The 23,559-nt window shown below is 39.7% G+C and overlaps 1 protein-coding gene across 1 annotated transcript in view; it reads left to right on the top strand.

Annotated features, from left to right (window-relative positions):
- The window catches only part of LOC103193747 (aldo-keto reductase family 1 member C1-like), a 25,050-nt gene extending 1,919 nt beyond the window's left edge, over positions 1-23,131 (top strand). Inside the window, exons 2-9 of the mRNA XM_007937008.1 lie at positions 2,010-2,177; positions 5,151-5,267; positions 6,089-6,166; positions 9,197-9,319; positions 11,638-11,747; positions 15,567-15,732; positions 20,919-21,001; positions 23,089-23,131. Coding sequence (XP_007935199.1) covers positions 2,010-2,177; positions 5,151-5,267; positions 6,089-6,166; positions 9,197-9,319; positions 11,638-11,747; positions 15,567-15,732; positions 20,919-21,001; positions 23,089-23,131 — 888 coding nt within the window. The remainder of the gene's footprint in view (positions 1-2,009; positions 2,178-5,150; positions 5,268-6,088; positions 6,167-9,196; positions 9,320-11,637; positions 11,748-15,566; positions 15,733-20,918; positions 21,002-23,088) is intronic.
- Positions 23,132-23,559: the final 428 nt, after the last annotated feature.

Genomic DNA, 23,559 nt, shown 5'->3' on the forward strand with positions numbered 1-23,559 from the left:
TACCTGAGATTTGAAGCAAATAGGTAGACTAGGAACCCTCACACAAGGGGAAACAAAGAGACTGGAAGCCAGTCAGTAGACTGGTAGCTGGATAATGTGCATTCCAAACTTGTCTTTCTGATTACTTAGCCGTGTGACTAGGGACAAGCCAATAACTGTTACTTTCACTATAATGATATCTTCCCTAATTGAATTGCCCTTGGCTTTGGCAGTTCAAACCCACTGGCCACTCGCAGGAAGGAAGGTTGAGCAATCTACCTCCGTAGTGATACCACCTTGGAAACTCAAGGGCAAGTTGCTATGAGTCTAATCTGACTCAATGGCAGTGAGTTTGGTTTTTTAATTTTTCAAGGCAGACAACTACTTTACTAACCTTTAAGGCTACAATTAATTTCTTAGGCATGAATCTGTATTCTAAGCTACACATTTTACACCCACTATTTAGCTCTGTTATACAAACAGAGCATCAGGATTAAAGGAAGACTCATTAACAACCTGCAATACGCAGATGACACAACTTTGCTTGCTGAAAGTGAGAATGACTCAAAGCACTTTCTGATGAAGATTAAAGACTATAGTCTGCAGTATGGATTACACCTCAATATAAAGAAAGCAAAAATCCTCACAACTGGTCCTTAGCTTCACAACAGATGGAGAAAAGAATGAAGTTGTCAACAACTTCATATTACTTGGTTCTACAATCAACACCAATGGAAGCAGCAGTCAAGACATCAGACAACGTACCGCCTTGGGCAAATCTGCTGCAAAAGACCTCGTTCAAGTGGTGAAGAGCAAAGATATCTCCTTGAAGACTCTTAACCCAAGCTATCGTATTTTCAATCACCTCACCTACATGTGAAACTTGGACAATGAACAAGAAAGACCAAAGAAGAGTTGACACTTTTGAGTTGCGGTGTTGGAGAGGAATGCTAAGAGTACCATGGACTGGTAAAAGGACTAACAAATCTGTCCTGGAAGAAGTGAAGCTGGAATGCACCTTGGAAGTGAGAATGGTCAGACTTGCTCATGTTGTCAGAAAGAACTATTCCCTGGAGAAGGATATCATGCTTGGTAAAATGGAGGATCAACAAAAAAAAGAGGAATGCCCTCAACAAGATGGACTGACACAGTGACTGCAACGATGGGCTCAGGTATAACAAGGATCGTGAGGCTGGCACAGAACCAGGCAATGTTTTGTTCTGCTGTACATAGGGTCGCTATGCGTCGGAAACGACTTGACAGCACCTAACAACAACATACAGAGTGGCTGTGTACAAAAGACAGTACACTACTATCTGCAGAAGTTTTGCTTTCAAGGTTGGCAGTGACTTCCATCTACAACTAGGATTTAGGGAATGAAGGATCCCACAATTCTTTACTTCATAAGGGTGTTTGTCTGTGCCTAAACTGTTTGCACGATGAGGTTTAGGCTGAATAGCTGCTTTCCTTCTAGGAGTCTGGCATTTTGGTATGTGTTAGTAGAGAGTGCCTATGTAACCAGACCACAGTAAAAACTTGGGCATTGAGTCTCTAATGAAACACATAACAATCTCCACCAGTTGTCAAAATTCCATCTTGGAGGAATCAATTGTATTCTGTGTGATTCCACAAGAAACTCTTGGAAGTTTGTGCCTGGTTTCCTCTGTACTTCTTCTCATAGATTGTGTCTCTTTGCTGATTTTGCTCTGTGTCACTTCACTCTAATAATTCCCATGAAAACAACCATATGCTTTTAATTTATTCAGTCAATCCTAGAATGTATGGGTGGCCTTTAGGACCTCCAATGCCAGTGAAAAACTATCCTAATTTCTTTGAACTGAAGAGATTCGTGTGACGCCCAACTTCATAACTAAAAATGGAAAAGTTCCAAGCAAACTGGTTGGTACCTTACATGCAGAACTAACCCAAGTCGTGGTGAAACGATTTACTCTGGTAAAGTTCAGCACTTGAGACCCCAACTACATCTCAATCACGTACATTCCCGAATATTATCTTTTGTTCATTCTTAGGTGCCTAAGAGTAAAGCTGAAGAGGCAACCAAATTAGCTATTGATGCTGGGTTTCGTCATATTGATTCAGCTCATCTGTATGAAAATGAAAAGGAAATTGGACAAGCCATCAGAAGTAAAATTGCTGATGGTATTGTGAAGAGAGAAGACATATTCTACACTTCAAAGGTGCTGTGCATATGACATGTGTGTGTGGGGGGTGGGTGGATGGGTGGGTGAGTGTGTGCATATTTATGTAGTGATTTTGTATGGAAATGGTTTTATGATTATCTGAGTGGTTTGGTGAACTGTACTTATTCATACAACTCTTATTCACAAATATTTATGTACTAAAAGTAGTATAAAATAAGACAGAGGTGATGGTTTTCTAATTATTGTTATGCTCAAATGTTATAATTTTAAAATATTTTATTTTCTGAGCCTCGGCCTAAAAAACTCACTTTACATGGATGACAGAATCACACAGATCTGTAGTCTAATGACAGTTTTTCTTACTATCAGTGTGACATGGTAAAATTTCAGAACATTCTGAATGTCAGGTCTCACTTCTGTCGATACAGTATAAGAGAGCTATTGGAGCATTAAACAAGATAAAGATAATGTTTTGTAAATTTTATCCAGTGTATATTAACATGTTCAAAATGCTTTTTCCTTCAGTTATTATTTTGGTTACCTAGTGCCACTCTGACAGGAATATACCACAAACGGGATGGTCCAAGTTCCAGGTACCAGGCTCTAGGGACCGGGTGAAAGCACCTCAACCTTGGGCTTCAGCTCTGTCTCTTGCTCCCAGCCCACTGATGATAGACACATCTCTTCACTCAGGCAGCTGCTAGCTGCTGAGGCTGACAAACCCAAGGTCAACAAGTAAAAGGCACAGTCCCAATATTACCAAACCAGATGGCAGGCCATTAATCCAAGTCCATTAAAAGTCCAAGATTGTCAGGGCAACATGACAGGCTGCTGAACAACAACTCAGCTACATGCAGGGTTCAAGCATGCCATCAACTGAAGATCTTCCTCAAAGTTGCTTCTTATATACGAAGTAGACCACATCCCTAAAGCAGCTACTCAGCTGCTCCAGTAGATTCCACCATGGAGTTACCAATCTCACCATGGGGAATAACTATATCCAGCTGCCCAGCCACTCAACCAGGTCCAGCCAAGTTGACATACAACCTTAACTATCACAGTATGTACACAAAAGCAGTACTAATTCTTCCCTCATAGGGTGGAACTGGGCATAGAAAGATACAAAGTTTGTGAAATTGCTTTGTAAACTCTATTAAACATACTTCAGTCAATGGGCATAATTGTTATTTCATAATTATTTTTATCTCTTGATTCGTTTCCTTCTATTTTTCAGTTGATGTACTGACAATATATTTATACTAAAAATGAATAGGTCAGGTAAAAAGGGAAACCCAAGAAGAAATGGAGTTTTTTACACTAAACATTGTTCTACCTCCTACTTTGGCGAGTAGCAACTGGGATCTTAAAAGCTTACAAGCAGCCATCTAGATGCAACGATGGGTCTCTCCTCATCCAGAGCAAAGAAGAATGAAGAAAACCAAAGATTCATGGAAACAATTAGTACTAGAGACTGGTACACCATGTGATCTGCAGCCTATATGACTATGAGACCAGAAGAACTAGATGGTGCCCAGCTACCACTGTCATCCACTTGGAGGGGGATCTATGTAGAAGATCCAGGATAGAGAGGGAGAACAATGTGGAACAAAACTCAAAATCATTTAGGGGGGAAAAATAAAAAAAGGAGACCAGGTTTAATAGAGCCTAGTGGAACCACTGAGACTATGACCCCTAACTGCCTTTCAGGTCTGAAACTGAACCCACACCTGTGGCTTCCAGCCAAACAAAATACAGGCATAGGAGTTGAACATTTACCTGAAGTAGATACACTCCTCAGAGAGAAAAATCATGGGAGAAAGAAGAGCTGTTTATGCACAGGGAAACGGCTCGGGGGCAGGAGTACATGGAGGGATGGATACAGGGAAGAAGTGACTGTCTGGAGGAGGTGGGAGAGGAGCTGTTGCATTGTGGTAAATTGTGGTCAATGCCATGAGACAAAGCATATGTGAACTGCTGTATGGAAAGTCAATTTTCACCCAAATCACAATTTAAAAAAAAAAAGTGGAGTTTTTGCCCTATAGTCATCTAGTTTTCATCAAAAGTACCTGATGATACTTTTAATTATGCTAATTAATTATGTTAATTCTCCAAGTAAGTTCTAAACCATTGACTTTCTAGGAGTTGAGTATTTGTAAAACAGGTGGATGCCATGTCTTTGACTGTTACTTGTCATAGGATCCTTCAAGCACAGTTATTTTTCAGTGCTTGCCACCATATTCGATACATGCAAGTAACCCCATGCCTTTAGTATGTTTTTATATGGCAGGTTTTCTACCTCTTTTAGATACATTAGTCATTATTTTCTATTTCATTTTAAAATGAAATCCATTTTTTTTATTTCGTATTTTTTATTTTGTTATAAATGGCATTCTTTAACAGCAATTTAAGTTTGTCCATTGTTGATCTATAGAAATACAATTGACTTTTTAAAACTTTTTATTGTGATTTGAATGAAAGTTTACACAGCAAATTGGTTTTGCATTCAACAGTTCATACCCATTTGCTTTCTTTCACAACACTGAATGCAATCACCATAAGGTAAAAGCTCTCTTCCCATTTCCTCCCTGTGATTACCATTTTCATTTGTCCTTCAATCCTGTCCATTCCTGCCTTCTGAGTTTTGTCCCTGGGCAAATGGTGCCTTTCTGATCTCATATGGTTAATTGTTCTAAGAAATGTGTACCTACCTACTGTTTGTTAGTATTCACTCATAGGACTATTGATAGTTGAAACCCACATGTTTTTAAGTATCACAAAAAAGACTAAGATTCTGAATAAAACCTAAAGATTACTTCTACTTCTGTTGATCACAGTCCAGGTTCATGTTTGTTCTGTCTACATTAATAACCAATATCAATGATGCTAGCAAACAACCTTCAGCTTTGAAGTGCTAAAAAAGTCACAATGTATATGTCATCTGTTTCTGTATCTCTTCACTAAATTGCTTCAGCATTAATCAAACACAACTTCCATGATTAATCTCTGCAGCTTTGGCTCACTTTCCTACGACCAGAGTTGGTTCAGCCAGCCTTGGAAAAGTCACTGAAAAAACTTCAGCTGGACTATGTTGATCTCTACATTATTCATTTCCCAATGGCTCTGAAGGTTAGCAGTCTGTATAATTAAACCTATTTCATTTCCTCTATCAGTAGGAACAACATCTGGCAGGGATGGTTGAATTAAATTTTTCTTATAAGGGTATATGGATAATTATACTGGGGATGAATCCTAGAAAATAATTCATAATTCTAGATTGACCCTGGCTGGTTTATGTGCCTACCCATGAACTATCATGTGTTTAGAGGGATAAGGAACTCTGATAGTACAATTATAGCTCAGTTTGGGTATATATTGTAATCCATTATTGCTGGAAATTAAGGACATGTGACTTACTGCTATTCCACATGAAAGAGACTCATTTAACAAAAAGCAAAATATACTCAGCAGACAAAAGTAACAGAAGTCAAATATTAGTCCTATTAGTTTGGTGGGAGCTCTGGTGGCATAGTGCCTAAGGCATTTGACTGCTAACCAGAAGGCTGATAATTCAAACTCACCAGGCATTCCTCGGAAGGAAGGTTAGGCAATCTACTTCCGTAACGATACCACCTCGGAAATCCAAGGAGGGGTCTCTATGAGTTGGATCCAACTTAACAGCAGTAAGTTTGGTTTGGTTTATTAGTTTGGTACATAGGAAAATGACATTAATTCTAATGATAGTAGATGTAAAGGATTATAAGAAGTCTATCTTTTAAAAGACATGATTTACAACATCATACACAAAATACTCTGCAAATATTAGCACCTGAAGGGTTATTCCATCCCTCATGGAGGCTTACTGTCCCAGCCCTAGAAGTACTTCATATCATGGCTACGGGTGAAGGCAATGTTTTGTGACATTACTCTAATGACTACATCTATTCCAGCCTGGGGAAGAAATGATACCAAAAGATGAACATGGAAAAGTGATATTTGACACAGTGGATCTCTGTGCCACATGGGAGGTGAGTGCTTAAAGGAGATAACAAGAGAGGAAGACAAGAGGTGGGGGCCCGATTCACATCTTGCAACTGTGTGAACCTGAGAAAGTCAGTAGACCTCACTTCTCCCATCTTTAAAATCAGAAATCAGACAAATGATCTCAAAGTAGTCATAGAGCTCCAGAATTCTACTTATTCTTTAAATGGTGTTTTCCTGGTTTTACCAGAGAGTGACCTTCCTTCTGAAAGGAAGCTGACACACTTCCAAGGCTATTGGCACAGCAAACCAGTAAAGCTGCTTTTGGAGGATGAAAGGAGAAATTTCCTCTTTCTGGTCTAGAAGATACAGGGCATTGGATCATACATTTAAAGTTATATTGATCTGAATGTTTTTACTAATCATGTGTTCCCAAGACTGATTAGACCAAATTTCAGAAAAGTATAGATATTTGGAATATCAAGCACAGTCCTGCCTCCATCCTAAACCTCACCTGGAAATGAGAGTAAGATGTGTATTACTTTCAAGGACTTTTTCACTGGCTTTGGGGGCCTGAAATTAATTTTTTTAATCTTACTTTGTTTAATAAATGTGCATCCTAGAATATCTCTTACCATAAACTACATAGCAGTCTCATCTCTGGTATGTTGTTGGTGTTGTTGTTATGTGCCGTTGAGTTGGACCTGACTCATAGCAACCCCTCCTTGGGTTTCTGAGGTAGTATCACTATGGAAGTAGATTGCCCAATCTTCCTTCTGACATCTCTAGTGTAGACCTCCATTGATGATTTTAATCAACTGAAACATGTGATGTTAACTCCTTAACTACTAATAATTTACTCTCCCTCTACTGCCCAATCCTCTGCATCTGACAAATGAATCTCTTCACCTGTCGTGGCAGGAGATGAGCGAGATCTTCTCCTTAAGTGTCCTCATTGCTCTGACTACCTGCTTGGCGCCCTACTCACAATTTGGCATGTTGTGTGATGAATTAATTTATGTTTTACCATTTCTCAACCTACTTCCTTCTAGAATCTAGCTGAAGACATTCTGACAACCTAGCTATATTTTATCTACCTTATACAGACTTACAATTATGATATTCATCTCATAATAAAAAATTATGAATAAACTACTGAGGAGGAGGAGGAATAGTGAAACAAAGGTACCTGCCCTCATAGATCTTATATCTGAGTGGAGACAAAGAAAAGTAACCATAAAAAAAAAAGGAAAATATAACTGTATAATATATCAAATAGTAGTAAGTCCATGGAAAACTATACATCAGTTATGGTAAGGGGGGGTCTGCTGTGGAGGAAATGGATGTATGGGGGTACTTATATAAAAAAAAGATTCTAAGGGAAAGCTTTTTGATATGAGGAAGATTGAATCAAGATCTGATAAGGTGTGAGCCATTTCTTGGGGAAGAATATTTGAGTACAGAAGACAGCAGGTGAAAAGCTCTTTAAGAGGTATTGTGCTTTTATGTCCAAGGAACAGCAAGGTCTCTCCTAAAGCTGGAAGAGGAAAGAGTGGGAGGAGACAAGCTCAGAGGGAAAATGGAGGTCAGATGATGACAGGTCTTAAAAGACTGACTTTGTTTTGACTCAGTGTGAGTTTTAAAACCATCAGAGGAATTTTATCTGGTTTACTTTATAAAAAAGGATCACTAATGTATTTGCAGGAACTCTGGTAGTGTAGTGCCTAAGGCACTTGACTGCTAACCAGAAGGCTGGCAGTTCAAACCCACCAGCCACTCCTCAGAAGGAAAGTTAGGCAATCTATTTCTGTAGTGATACTGCCTCGGAAACCCAAGCAGGGGTTGTTATGAGTCTGGTCCAACTCAATGGCACATAACAACAACAACGTATCCACACTAATATATTAGATGGTTGCTTGACACATACTTGCGTATTTAAATTTAATTAAAAATCACTAAAATTTAAGATTCAGTTCCTTAGTCATATATTTAATAGCTCAATAGCAACAAGAAGCTAGTGCCTACCTACTCTATTGTACAGTGTACAGGTGCACCATTTCTATCATTGCAGGAAGTTGTACTGAACAGCATGTATCCAAATGCTGTGTGGATGATTATCTGGATGGTTAAGAGTAGGACCAGGAATGAGAAATGAAGGGATACAAATGGGAAGGTTGTAAGAAGTAGGTGGATTCTCAATCTATCCTGAGAACAGAGATGACGTGATGTTTTGATGAATTGGATGAGGTGTATGAGACTGAGAGAGCCAGTTTGACTCTGAGGTCCTTGTCCTGAACAAATTGCTGGTGGTGTTTGCTTTGAATGAGACAAAGACTACAGGAGAAACAGATTGGGAAGGAACCCAGAAACTCAGTTTTAGATATGTTCACTTTGAGATGTCTAATAAAACATCTACAGAGATGATTAGTAAGCAGTTGAACCTGGAAGTCTATGAACAAGTACATCTTGGGGTAGGTCTAGGGTACAGATATCAATTTGTGAGACTTAGTCATGTAAATGGTATTGAAAACCATACATACAAATAGATCACTTGAGAATGAGAGGAGATTGAGAAGCAAAGAAATCTAAGGACTGAGCCCTGGGAGTCACAGTTCAGAAACATAATGAGACTCTAACAAGGGGAGTAGTCTGGGAAGTAAGAGGAGACTCAGGAGACATGTATCAATGAAAAAGTAATCAACAATGTCCTAGGCTGCTGCTGCTAAGTTAAAGGGGGTATATCCCAATGTCTTTAGACTTCCTTGACCCTGACTTGGGGTGTTTTGATATATTGGTGTGGAAGACCACCTTAATTGAATGTGACACAGAGAAAGAGAAGAAAAAACTGGGGACAGTGTGCCATATCGTTTCCTGTTTTCCTAAGTATGAAGCACTAATTCTATTTTTGCCGCCATCATCTTCTTCCATTTTTTTTCTGTATTTCTTCTGCTCTTTATGACAATCATTACCAGTCAGTTTCATGTCGTGTCTTGAGTTGTTTCTTTTAGTGGCTGTATCTCTACATTGTTCTATAGCCAGATCACACAAATTATTCCTCACAATCTCTTTCTCCACAGGCCCTAGAGAAGTGTAAGGACTTAGGGTTGACCAAGTCCATTGGAGTGTCCAACTTTAACCGCAGGCAGCTAGAGATGATCCTGAACAAGCCAGGGCTCAAGTACAAGCCTGTCTGCAACCAGGTGAGCCTCCTCCACCCGGCACAGCTGCTTCTGCTTTCTGTTCTTCACAACTTTTTTCTGTAATTATGTCTTACATCCTGTCCTCCTATGCATCTTACCCTTTTGAACTAGATTCTAGAGTGAAGAACTTCCATCTAGAGGGCATTGATAAGATATATGGGTGTTACGAATTTGTTTAGGTTTTAAACAACCAAGCCATGTTTCATTCTGTTGCACATAGTTTCTGTGAGTTGGAGCTGATTCAACAGCACCTAAAAACAGCAACAAGGATGTGTTAGACTGCGTTCTCTAGAGAAACAAAACCAGTAAAGCTTCTATAGAGAGAAAAAGAGAAATATATCTTAGGAAAATGGCTCACACACTTATAGAAGCTGACAAGTCCCAAGTTCTTGGATCAAATGTCAGGCTGGAGGCTTTTCCTGACTCACACAGCTTCAGGGGCTGAGGAGCTCAAGGGTGGCAGGCAGTATACTGGCTGTTGAGTCCAACAACTGACGAATCCAAGATCTCCAGGCCAGAATGGTGAATTGTTCACTCATGGACTGCTGTAGGCAGCAAAACCAAATCCCGATCCACAGAAGAGTGTCTCTTTTCCCAGGATGTCCATAAATATACTGAAAGCTGGCCATACCCCTCGGGAAGCTCCCTTTCAATGGATTGGCTGCTCAAAACATATACATCTGATCCTATCATCGGAACAACCTACATCACAATTGCTTAAACCACAGAGAATTGTGGTCCAGCCAAGTTGACACACAGCTCCAACTATCACAAAGGGTGTGTGATTTGGATGCTTGAATCCTTATTCTTGGTGTCTCTATTTTTGACCTATGAAATACACTTGCATGAACAATTAGCAGAGACTAGTAAAGTCCCTGAGGTCAAAGGGATGAAGATTTTAGTTTCTAGTGTTGATAAAGGCAGAGGATATCAACTGTGAGAAATACTTAGTAATGTGGTGGGATAGAACTAGGGAATGACTAAATCTTAATCTTGTTCTCCTTGATTTCTACCATTGAATTAGTTGCTTAAACATACCTGTTAAAGCTAAACATTTTCGAAGTAAGTTGTAGATATAACACTTGCTGTCTATATAATTGTCTTGATTACCTAGGGCTGTTTTAATAGAATTACCACAAGTTGGTAGCCAGAAAGAACAGATATTAATTTTCCCACAGTTCAGGAGGCTAGAAATTCAAATTCAGGTCATGCCTCTAGGTAGAGGTCCTTTTTATCTGTTTTTGTTGTAACAAAAAAAAGTAGCTGTTGTAATTCATGACGGTCTTGGTCTTCTGGCTGCATTTGTTTCTGTTATCTGCCTTCCTCTTCCCACTTTGTGTGTGTCTATTTTAAATTATTATAACTCAGAATGATCAGTTTTAGGATCGACTCTATACTGTGACAGGCTCATGAATATAACAAAAGGAAACCCCTATTTCTAAATAAAGTCGTATTTACAAGTACAAGCTTTAGGATTTTAACACATTTTTTTTTTGGGGGGGGGCGACCCTATTCAATCCATAACAATACCTCAGCATGTATTGCATAAGGATAAAGATATTTTCTCTGACACATTTCATTGCTGTATCTAAAATTGTGAATGTTTTCTGAGATCATCTGTGGTAGTTAAGGTTGTGTGTCAGCTTGGCTGGGCTGTGATTTTGAGAGGTTTGGCAGCTGGATGCAGCTGGATGTAGTTATTCCCCATGATGAGATTGTAATCACCTCCATGGTGGAATGTGCTGTGAGCGCCTAATCAGTTGAAGGGGAGTTGCTCTTGGGATATGGCCTGCTTCCAGTATATATGGAGACTTAGAGATAAGTCTTTAGTTTTTTTGGCACATTTGGAGCTGGCATTTGGCCACTTCCTGGACTTGAGGCAGTGGCCTGCTGTGTTGCCTATTGATTTTGGGATTGTGGTATTTTACCTGCTGACCTTGGGTTCTTCAGCCTCAGCAGCCAGCAGCTGCCTGAATTAGGAGATGGCTCCAGCTCCAGTGGAGTTGTAAAAAAAAAAAGGCACAGCTGAAGCCCAATGTCAAGGGGACTTCACCCAGCCCTGTGAACCACACTTTGAGTTTGGACTTTTAGCCTCCTAAACTGTAACAGAATAAATTCCTGTTTGTTAAGCCATCCACTTGTGGTATTTCTGTTACAGCAGCACTAGAGAACCAAGACATCATCTACTATGCAGTTCATATTCATATTTCTCCTATTTTATCCCCCAAATATTTTTACCTCTTTTGTTTCAAGTGGGATCCAGTTTTGGCTCACATATTTCATGCATTCTGACCCATTTTTGTCTTGGCATTCTATAGGTGGAATGTCACCCTTATCTCAAACAGAGTAAACTGCTGGATTTCTGCAAGTCTAAAGATATTGTTCTGGTTGCCTACAGTGCTTTGGGATCACACCGAGAGAAGAAATGGTAATGAGGGGAGACTATCTAAAATCCCATTGTTGAAGAAACATTTAATTGGTTATGATGCGGGTGCAAATTTACAAAGCAAATTCATTTTACACACAACAGTTCATGCACATCTGGCCTCACAACCCCCGATTACAATCCCCAACCATAAAAAGCTCTCCTATCTCCTCCCTGTGACTACCCCTTCCTTATGCTCTTCTTATCTATGCATTCCTGTCTGTCCACTTTCCGTCTACGTAAATGCTGCCCTTCTGGTGTCTCGTGGTTGATGGATCTACTGCATGCATCTCCTTGGAATAAGTGTTCTGCCTGTAGTTCTTTCCACTGTTTGGCTGTAGAATGAAGTGAGTCCAGTTCCATGCCCAAAGGATAACCCGGGGCCATAGTCTTGGGGGTTCCACCAGTCTCTACCTGACCAGTAATTATGGTCATTTTTGTGTTTTTGAATTATGTTCTACATTTTTCCTCCCACTCTATTCAGAATCTCCAATTCTGAGCCCTTTCCAAGTGGTTGGCATTGGTAGCCAGGTATCATCTAGGTCTTCGGGTCTCAGGGTGATAAAGGCTGAGGTTCCTGTGGTCCATTATATCCTTGGACTTATTGTTTCCAAATGACATAGGTATAGTGCCTAAAGCATTTGACTGCTCACCAGAAGGCTGGTGGTTCAAACCCACCAGCCACTCCTCGGAAGGAAGATTGGGCGATCTATTTCCATAGAGATACCGCCTCAGAAACCCAAGGCGGGTTGTTAAGAGTTGGGACCGACTGGACAGCAGTGAGTTTGGCTTTCTAAACAAATTTTTTTTTTTTTTATTGTGTCAGTTGAGCATGGTGGTCCCCGTGACTATGGTCCCAAGCCCACAGACCTAGTGACTCTCTCCTGAAAAGTGTTTTGTTGTCTCTGAGAAGCTACTCCAACCTGGTCCCCTGTTACTTCTGTACTGTTTATGGATTATTTTATACCACAAGTATATATGTAAGATTATCTTCAGCGAAGTCTATCCTTGATCTTGGAATCATTCCTGTTTGCCTAGTACACCTGATCTCACCTGTCTATGCATTCCCCCATAGCCTAGTGTTTGCTGCCACTGGTAATGTAGTATTGTGCATTTAATAGTATTTGTCTCTGCTATCGGTACCTTTTGTGTATCTTTCTGGGTCCTTCTTTTCCCTATTGTTACTAAGCTGATCACACATTTTGTTACATTGCCTTTCCCTTCACTCAAATCAACACATGACTCTTAATCATGACTCTTAATCTGACTCTTAGTCAGAAATTTTCCCTTCCCTTCCCTCCCATCCCCAGTAACAAAAAAGTGAATTTTCTTCCCTGGTAAACCTTTCCTTGACATTTTATGGTAATGGACTCAAACATTTTTAATTATACGATACTCTATTTCCTGGTGGGATCTTTCAACTCCTTGGATAAACGGCAGAGATAAACTGCAGAAATGCTTCTTTTATAATTCCATTACCCAGCCCAAGGCTGTCTGATTATGAGTCTGGGTATACATGACCACTGTAAAAGAATTTCTGAGAATAGAAACAAAATAAAAGCAATACTAGAGATTTATTATTCAATCAATGATTCACGGATCTCAAAACACACAGCCTGAACCACCTATTCCAAAGAAATGTGGCTGCACCAGGGTTAATGTAGTCAGAGAGGAACAAAGAGAGTCCTAGAAGTCCAGGCAGTTTAGGATGGTTTCTCAGAGGTTCATTTAAATGTCCACTGAAATCCTTTCTTTTCCAAAATGTGTTTAAGAAGAACAAATACTGCAGTTTTTCCTGAGTGGGAATGTGGGTCTGCTGAGGGGATACAGGTAATCAAGCTGGCCTCCAATTTGTCTGGAGTGTGGGCTGGAAACTCAGGACGTCAGTTTATACTTAAATTTAAAAGAAACAAACTAGTTAATTACCTTTAAAACAAACAAACAAACTCACTGCCATTGATTCCAACTCATAGCGACACCCCCTTTGAGTTTCCAAGGCAGTGATTTACAGAAGTAGATTGCCTAGTCTTACTTCCACAGAGTGACTGGTGTGTTTGAACCACCAACCTTCCAGTAAGCAGTCAAATGTCTTAGGCACTATGCCACTGTTGTGGTTGTAAAGCTCCTTAATTACCGCTATGGGTTAGGTTAATGATTATCTTAAACTATGTCATGTGAGACCCAGGCATTAGGCCATATTCTCCATCTGTCTCATATGCATCTGTAATTTTTAGATTCCATATAGATAATGTATGTTTAGATTAAAGTCTATACACAAATATGAAACTGAGATAAAAGACACAAGCCCAAGTCATAGTCTAAAGTCAAGCCCAGTTATGTCTAAAATCAGGAGATTAATAAGTAGCTCCCAGGTATATGAAGATAGAAAGAAATTATGATCTGAAAATATTTTATAAACTTCTGTACAATTGTTACACACTATGATTAAACATGAGAATGAATGCTTCTCATTTGGGGCCTACTGAATTTTCACCAAAATCTTAGGAAAATAAAAAAAAAAGTATCCAAGTCTTCCTATTTCTCTTCCCACTTTCATGCCCCTTCTTCTGGAGCTATACCCAGAGAAGGAAAATAGCCACAGAGAAGTAAAAAGGAAAATCCAAGGGCCTGGAACCTTTGTTTTCAAACTCAACCCAGTGCTTTGGAGTTGATTCCAACTCATAAAGATCCTATAGGACAGAGTAGAATTTCCCCATAGGATGTCCAAAGGTTGTAAATTATTACAGAAGCAGCCTGCCACATCTTTCTTCCACAGAGCAGCTGGTGGGTTCCAACTGCCAACTTTCTGGTTAGCAGATGAGTTCTTTAACCCTGTTATGACCAAAGGGACAGATATTGCCCACCTACATTTTTGGCTTTGAGGTTTAGTGGGAAATTTTTATCCCACTTTTAGTGCATACTGCCTTCTGGTGAGGGTCTGTATAACTGTGTGAATCTGAAGAAGCAGGCTTCATCACAATCACCCCAGTACCAGAAACCCCTTGGCACATAAGTGTCCCACTAATTGTATCAACCTCAAAATATTACCTCAAAAATATTCTTCATTTCACCCCTAGCTGCCCTTCAGGTCTGGAATTGAACCCACTTCTGTGGCTTCCAGCCAAACAAAAGATAAGCATAGGAGCTGAACATTTACATTAGCTAGATACACTCCCTGGAGAGATCAATCAAGGGAGAATAAAAGGGCAATGTATGTATACAGAGACCACTTCTGGGGGGGGCAGGGAGGCAGGGGTATGTGGGAGAAAAGGACACGAGGAACAGGTAACTAGGAGGAGGAAGTGGGAAGAGAGCTGTTACATTGTGGGAAATTGTGGTCAATGTCATGAGACAAAATGTGTATGAATTGCTATATGGAAAGTGAATTTGCTCTGTAAACTTTCACCCACATCACAATAAAAATTAAAAAATATATATTTTTTTTTCCATTTCATTCAAAATGTCTTCTATTATTGAAAACAGATGGTTCCAACAAAAAATTCAAACCAGAAAATAATCTGGCCTTGGAAGGGTTAACCACGCTGCAACCAGGGCTCCTTCATTCAAACTCAAGAGAACATCAAAATGTCCTTCAGGGTTTTAAAATACAGATTGTTGGGTCCAATCAGCTCCAGTTCAATCCATCTGGCTGAAGCCCTAGAATTTACATTTCTAACAAGTTCTAAGGAGTTTGCAGATGCAACTGGGCAAGGGACAACTGGAGAATCCCTGGTTTAGAGGGGACTACTTTAGTCTGTTTTAGAAACCTGAGAAATTGAAAATTCAGCCTCATGTGTTGAGCATTTCTTCATTTCCTTCCAGGGTGGACCAGAGCTCCCCTGTTCTCTTGGATGATCCAGTTCTTAGTGCCCTGGCAAAAAAGCACAAGCGAACCCCAGCCCTGATTGCCCTTCGTTATCAGCTACAGCGTGGGGTTGTGGTGCTGGTCAAGAGTTATAATGAGAAGAGGATCAAAGAAAACATGCAGGTAGTGAGCAGGGCTGTGGGCATCAGGGGATCTAAGTTTTTGACATTTGTTCTCCTATAGATAATTTGTTAAAGGAGCTCATTATTCAAGGTGTACTTAACAAGCCAATCTGCTATTGAGCTAAAAGGTGACCTCAAGGGATAATTTCAGTTTAAGATTTAGAAAGTATCTCAGGGCAATAGTCTCAGGGAATCCTCTGGTCTCAACTGGTCCAGTAAGTTTGGACTTTTTAAGAACTTAAATTTTATTCCACCTTTTTCTCCTATTTTACTGAGTCACTCTATGTGACCCAGATCACATTATTTTTTTTTCTATCCATTCATCCATTGTTGGGCAGTTAGGTTGTTTCCATCTTTTTGCTCTTATGAATAATACTGTAATAAACATAGTTGTGCATATGTCTATGTTGCTTTTGTTAGCTCTCTAGACCATATACCTAGAAGTAGGATTGCTACTTCTTAAGGTATTTCTATTTCTAGCTTTTCAAGGAAGTGCCATATCATTTTGCATAGTAGTTGTGTCATTTCTAGTCTGACCAGCAGTGTCTAATGGTTCCCAATCCCCCACATCCTCAGCAGCATTTGTTGTTTTCTTTTTTCATCAGTGACATTTTTGCAGGGGTGAGAGAATGTCTTATTGTAGTTTTTATTTCCATCTCTTCAATGGCAAATAATCATAAATTTCATTTGTTTGTTGGCCATTTCTAATAGACTACTAAAACTGTCCTTTGTTTTTAATATAAAATTTTTATGTCTAAAATCCTGTAAAATTATTTAAATAATATTTTAATCATTCTATTGCTTCTTGTTTGTGTACATTTTTAAAAATATACCTGTAGTTATTTTTCAGTCTATGAATACACAATTTCCCACTCTGGGAATATTCATAATTCCAGTGGATTTGTTTTGCTGTTTCTTATTTATTTATTTATTTATTTATTATTGTGATTTGGGTGAAGATTTACAGAGCAAATTCACTTTCCATACAGCAGTTCACATATACTTTGTCTCATGTCATTGACCACAGTTTACCACAATGCAACAGCATCCCTCCCCATAGTTACCTCTTCCCAGTGTCCATCCCTCCATACACTCCTGCCCCCGAGCTGTCTCCCTGTGCATAAGCAGCCCTTCTTGCTTCCATGATTGTTCTCTCCAAGGAGTGTATCTACTTGAGGTAAATGTTCAACTCATATACCTGTATTTTGTTTGGCTGGAAACCACAGGTGTGGGTTCAATTCCAGACCTGAAGGGCAGCTAGGGACCATAGTCTCAGTGGTTCCACCAGGCTCTATTGGACCAGCAAACCTGGTCCCCACCTTTTTTTTTTTTTTTTTCCTCCAAATGATTTTGAGTTTTGTTCCACATTGTTCTCCCTCTCTATCAAGGGTCTCCTACATAGATCCCCTTCCAAGTGGATGACAGTGGTAGCCGGGCACCATCTAGTTCTTCTGATCTCATAGTTGTATAGGCTGCAGATCAGATGGTGTACCAGTCACTAGGACTAATTGTTTCCATGAATTTTGGTTTTCTTCTTTCTTCTTTGCTCTGGACAAGGAGAGACCCATTGTTGCATCCAGATGGCAGCTTGCTAGCTTTTAAGATCCCAGTCACTACCCGCCAAAGTAGGAGGTGGAACAATGTTTTGTATAGTATGTTATGCCAATTGAGCGTGATGTCCCCTGCAACTATGGTCCCAAGCCCACAGGTTCAACTACTCGGTCCCTCTGGGTAGCTGGCTGTGACCCAAGCTGTGACCACAACCTTGCCCCTTGTCAGCTCTACTATACACCTGGGAATTCTGATCATTCACATAAACTTATAGGACCACTGTCTGCCAACGCTATTTATGTTCTTGGATACCCTCCCCATTTCATAGACATACCTAATTGTTTAGCCTATCCACCCATCTATCCACCCATATGCCCATGTTTGCCTTCAATGACAACACAGTACTGTATGTTGTTTTGCTGTTTCTTTACCTGATAAAGCTCTGGTGACATAGTGCCTAAGGTATTTGATTGCTAACTAGAAGGTTGGAGGTTCAAACCCACCAGCCACGCCACAGAAGAGAGACAGGGCAATCTACTTCTGTAAAGATTTATAACCTCACAAACCCAGTGAAGGTCTCTATGAGTCAGAATCAACTCACTGGCAATGGGTTTGGTTTTTTTGTTTCTTTGTTTTCTTTTGTTTTGTATACCTGTAGGTTCTCATTTGTGATGACATATTTCCATACTCTTTTAGCTAGTTTTACCTGTGAGCTCCTAATTTTCTAATTTGTGGTGCCCTTTGATACTATACATAAAGGTATGAGTCACCAGAGCTCAAAGAAGAGTTAAGTCAGGCTTCTGGGATGGCCAGCTGTCTTAGTCTGGGTTCTCTACAGGAACAAAACCAGTGAAGCATATACAGGCAATCCTTGGTTAGAATGAGATCCATTCCTGAGTATGTCTTTAAGAATTTGTAGCTAAGTGCAAACAGGTGCATACAGTTCTTACGTTAATGCAAGAAAGGAGCTCTGGTGGTGTAGTCATTAAAACTTTGGCTAACAAAAAGGTCAGTGGTTTGAATACACCCACCACTGCATGGGAAAAAGATCAGGCCATCTGCTTCCCTAAGGATTTACAGTCTTGGAATTCCTACAGGGTGTACTACCCTGCCCTGTTGTTGTTGTTATGTGCTGTCGAGTCAGCCCCGACTCATAGTGACCCCTCCTTGGGTTTCCGAGGCAGTATCACTATGGAAGTAGGATTGCCCAACCTTCCTTCCGAGGAGTTGCTGGTGGGTTTGAACCGCCAGACTTCTGGTTAGCAGTCAAGTGCTTTAGCCACTATGCTACCAGACTCTGCCCTAAAGGTTCATTATGAGTTGAAATCAACTTAATGGCAGTGTGTTTTGACTTTGTTGTTGTTGTTTTGCCGTCGAGTCGGCCCTGACTCATAGCGACCCCTCCTTGGGTTTCCGGGGCAGTATCACTACGGAAGTAGGATTGCCCAACCTTCCTTCCGAGGAGTGGCTGGTGGGTTTGAACTGCCAGCCTTCTGGTTAGCAGTCAAGTGCCTTAGGCACTATGCTACCAGAGCTCCTTGACTTTAGTGCAGGAAAAGTCTCAAAGCCCATTCAATGACTTAAGTGTTGGACAGGCAGTGAGTTATGGTGATCGTGATGAAGAATTTGTTGCAAGCAGGGGTTGGTTCAAGTAACCCTGGTGGTGGAGTGATTAAAACATTCAGCTGCTAACCAAAAGGTAGGCAGTTTGAACCCATAGCTGCTCCACAAGAGCTTCTATAAGGATTAACAGCCTTGGAAACCCTATGTGGTAGTTCTACTCTGTCTTACAGGGTCGCAATGAATCAGAATTGATTCAATGGTGGTAGATTTGGTTTTAGGTTTGGTTCAAGCATTTAAAAGTGAGGGACAATTTACATAATATTAAAGGGCAAATACAAGTTGTCCATAAATCTGATGTGTGTAATCCAGGGACTACCTGTACATAAATATATCCAAAACCACCAAACTCACTGCTGTTGAGTTGGATCTGACTCATAGTGACCCCTCCTTGGGTTTCTGAGGCAGTATCAATACAGAAGCAGATTGCCAAATCTTCCTTCTGAGGAGTGGCTGGTGGATTTGAACCACCAGCCTTCTGCTTAGCAGTCAAATGCCTTAGGCATTACACCACCAAACTCCTAATATATAGAGATTTATTTCAATGAAACAGATCACACAATTGTGGAGGCTGGCAAGTCTGAAATCCATGGTCAGTTACAGGTTAGAGCCTTCTCCTGACTCATATTGTAACCAGGGCTGTCAACCAAAAATCTGCAAGTTGGGCAATAGGCTGCTGGCTTACAGGGTTGCAGAAGCTGGTGAATCCAAGATCTGCAGGTCAGGCAGCAGGCTCTGGCTCACACTCCAACCACCAGAGGTTAGAGGATGACCAGGCAAATGCAGGCTCGAATGACAGATCCAGACAGAGTGTGCTTTGCCAGAACATCCATATGTATTGGATGCAGGCCACACCCCCATGAAACTCCCCTTTAAACTGATTGGCTGCTCACATCAGATCACAAAATAGAGGGTGATTACATAAACCACTAATAATCATAGCCTTAACCATCACACCACCAGTCCCAGATGATTCTAATTTCAAAACTTAAGACTCTTTGATTGCTCAGACAGTATGCACTTAGGGTGAAAACCTGCACAAGAAATGACTTGCAAATTCAAGTATCAGCAGTGATTTCCACCACGTCTAAGCTCAATGCTAGTAACTGAAACAGTCAATTTGCCTTCCAGTCCCCTGGCATATCTCATCCTTATATTACAGAATATATATTTCAGGATCTGAACTTTATAGTGCAATCATTTATTATGTGTCCTTTTGTGATTGACTTATTTCAATCCTATTAAATTTCCAACTTTGTGATTATTCCAGCCTTTGTCTCTTCTTTGAATCTTACCTATCAATCTGTTAAAACAAAATAACACCAATATAGCCAATCATAGGTGTTGGCAAATTGTTCAAGGGTACAGAGACCATAAGTCTTGAATTTCCTGGGAATATCCCAGTTTACACTTATCCCAGGACAATCAGTGTCTATTCTTGTTTAGCGCTCCCTCTTCAGTCTGATAAACTAGTGATTAAGTTACAACAAAGGACATTTTTATAATACTGAGGACTCCTCTATAATTCAATTTATTCAATCTAATCAACTCTTTATATATTCTCTAATAGCATTTCATGCTTGGTAAAGTGGAGGGTCATCAGAAAAAGGGAAAGCCCTCAACAAGATGGATTGACACAGTGGCTCAACAATGGGCTCAAGTATAGCAAGGACTTGTGAGGCTGGTACAGGACCAGGCAGTGTTTCATTCTGTTGTACATTGAGTTACTATGAGTCAGAGCCTACTCAACTGCACCTAACAATAATAGCATTTTAAAATCTTCTTCAGAAATAACTAGTATTTTCCTATTAAATTCACTCCTAGGCAATATTATTAATTGTTGCTAATATAAATGGGATCTTCTATTTTACTTTCTAACCAGACAAGCTACTGCTTAATTGTTCACTGATTTTTGTACCCAGCCATATTTTTGTTTATACAGATGATGTGCTTGGATTTTTCAAGATTGGAAATTATATAAAAATAACTTCAAATTATAATTCTTTCTCTTGACAGGTTTTTGAATTCCAGTTGACTTCAGAGGACATGAAAGTCCTTGATGGCCTAAACCAAAATGTTCGCTATAATTCTGTTGCATTGTAAGTTTCTTTTGGTCAAGATATTTACTTCAATTTATTTTCACATGAGAAAAGTAGGATCATTGTTAAAAGTTATATTAATACCAGAATGACTGTGGCCACTTTTAGGAAGAGATAAGAGCTTACCCAAAACTCTCAGACTGGGTTCACGTCAAAGTTCTCGTCACTGAACAAACAAAAGGGTAAGAGGGACTCAGGGTCACTTAGGACGTTCACTCATACTCTTTTCTCCTCATTCCATATAACTTTCCAGAGAAAACCAACATCATTGGTGAATCTACATCTTCATGTAAGAACCCCTGTGGGTACAGTGGTTAAGGCATTTGGTTGCTAACCAAAAGGTTAATGGTTCAAACCTACCAGCCACTCTGTGGGAGAAAGATTAGGCAGTCTGTTTCAATAAAGATTTACAACCTTGGAAACCTTATGAGGCAGTTCTCTATGACTTAGAATCAACTCAGTGACAGCATGTTTTTGTTTGTTTGTTTGTTTTGGTATGTAAGTCTCTCATCTCCACAAGAAATTGATGGACATAGTTTGAATATTAGAAATGTCACTTTATGAAATGTGTCCAGAAGTTGTCATCTTCTTTCCCCAAACCTGCTCAATCAAAGGCATCTCCATCAATCATCTGCTCTAAGCCAGAGCTTGCCCTTACTTCCACTAAAACCAAACAAAACTCCCTGCTGTGGAGTCAGTACTGATTCACGGTGACCCCTCCTTGGCTTTCTGAGGTAGTATCTCTACTAGTTCTTATAAATTTTAGATCATAATAATTTTAAAATTTCTGCCTGCCTTTTTATCCCATTTGCTCAGGACCTAACCACTGCACTTGGCACCTGAAAGGATGGCTTTTGAAGGGTGTGTAAGAACATGTGGTGGTGTTTTTTCGTTTTGGTTTCAATTCAAAGGATGAAGCAGGTTAAGAGAAGGGAGATTAAAACCAAAGAAAGAGTATGGAGGCAAAACTTCAATTTGGGAGACTATTATTAGCCAACATGCTCTAAATTATAAGACTTTGAGAAAGGGCACTCATTATAAATAAGGGAGGAGCAGGAAGGGTATTCCTTCTGCTGTGGGAATGTTAACTCATAATATAAATAATGTAGTCAGGTGTGAAAAGGGATCAACACAAAAACTTATCATTAGTACTCAAAAATGGGTAGGTATATTATTGTCATTGGTAATATTTTTATTGTTGTTGTTATTTGCCGTCGAGTCGGCCCCGACTCATAGCGACCCCTCCTTGGGTTTCCGAGGCAGTGTCACTACGGAAGTAGGATTGCCCAACCTTCCTTCTGAGGAGTGGCTGGTGGGTTTGAACCGCCAGCCTTCTGGTTAGCAGTCAAGTGCCTTAGCCACTATGCTGCCAGAGCTTTTATTAGTATACTGAAAAATAGGAAGAGAATTGGGAAATTATGAAAAGTATGGAAAGCCATCATTAATTTCTACCACTGATCAAATATTTTAATTATAATTCATACTTTTCTATAATTTTATATTTGGTGTTTTTATGTATAGAGATCTCACTATATAGTAAGGTTCTTAGAGATGGGACCATATCTCATACATAAAATTGTATCAATTTCTGAATAAAGCAAAAGAGTGAGTGTGGTAGGCAGTTACTAGGAAATAAATGAATTAGTGAAGAGGAGTGGTATTTCTATCAACAATCTATGTCACTCTAAAATACTTATTAGTGCTGAGTATGAATCTGGACTTATTCCTTTCCAAAACAAGTGGAACCAGTTTCTCCTTTCACTAAGATTTCAAAGCAAGGCACACAGGATATCTCTTTGCTTGTTAACTGATGAAGAGAAGGGAATATATTTGTACATTTCTATCTGTGCATCCCCATGTGTTAAATTCCAGGAATGGGAATATAATTTTAATTGTTTATTTATTATTACATATTTTCTAAAATCATATATTATAAAGGGATGCTGATGAAAGTAAGAAAGGCAGAGTTTACAAGCTCTCAGGAAATAAAATGTTTAACTTTCATCCTAATGCCAGCTCCATAGAAATCACTGTTGTTATTGAAATAGTCTTTAGTCTACATTATGCATTATTCTTTCTCATTCTAGTGCTGCTGACCACCCTGATTATCCATTTTCTGAAGAATATTAACGAGGAGGCTTTTGTCACAATTTCTTGCAAAAGCCATGGATGCAGGAAACTTCTCAGATGCTGGTGATAAGACAGCACCTCTGGTTAAAACTTTTCTGCTTAGCAACTCACTCTCAGCCAGAGTTGTGCCCTTAGGTTAGCAGGAAAGGCACTATATTCTTGTCATTTTAGAGAAAGAATAAAGATTCTCCCCAAAAAAAAGATTCTTATCCATTCCAGTCTGTTACTTACATACTTTGCTTCCTTGTCATATTCAAGCCAAAAGTGATTGGCCAAGAAGATTGGAGGCAGTGGGGAAGGAGTTCAAAACAATTTTATAGACGTTCCTGGGATGGGAACAAGGGAGTTTTCAGCTACTAGGAAACTAGTGACTGGCAAGAATTTATCAGTGATTCCTTAGCCCTTTGAGGTCCAGGAAAATTAACTGC

Source organism: Orycteropus afer, unplaced genomic scaffold (assembly GCF_000298275.1).
Source record: "Orycteropus afer afer isolate SDZICR_OR568_19922 unplaced genomic scaffold, OryAfe1.0 scaffold00040, whole genome shotgun sequence".
Classification (NCBI taxonomy): domain Eukaryota; kingdom Metazoa; phylum Chordata; class Mammalia; order Tubulidentata; family Orycteropodidae; genus Orycteropus; species Orycteropus afer.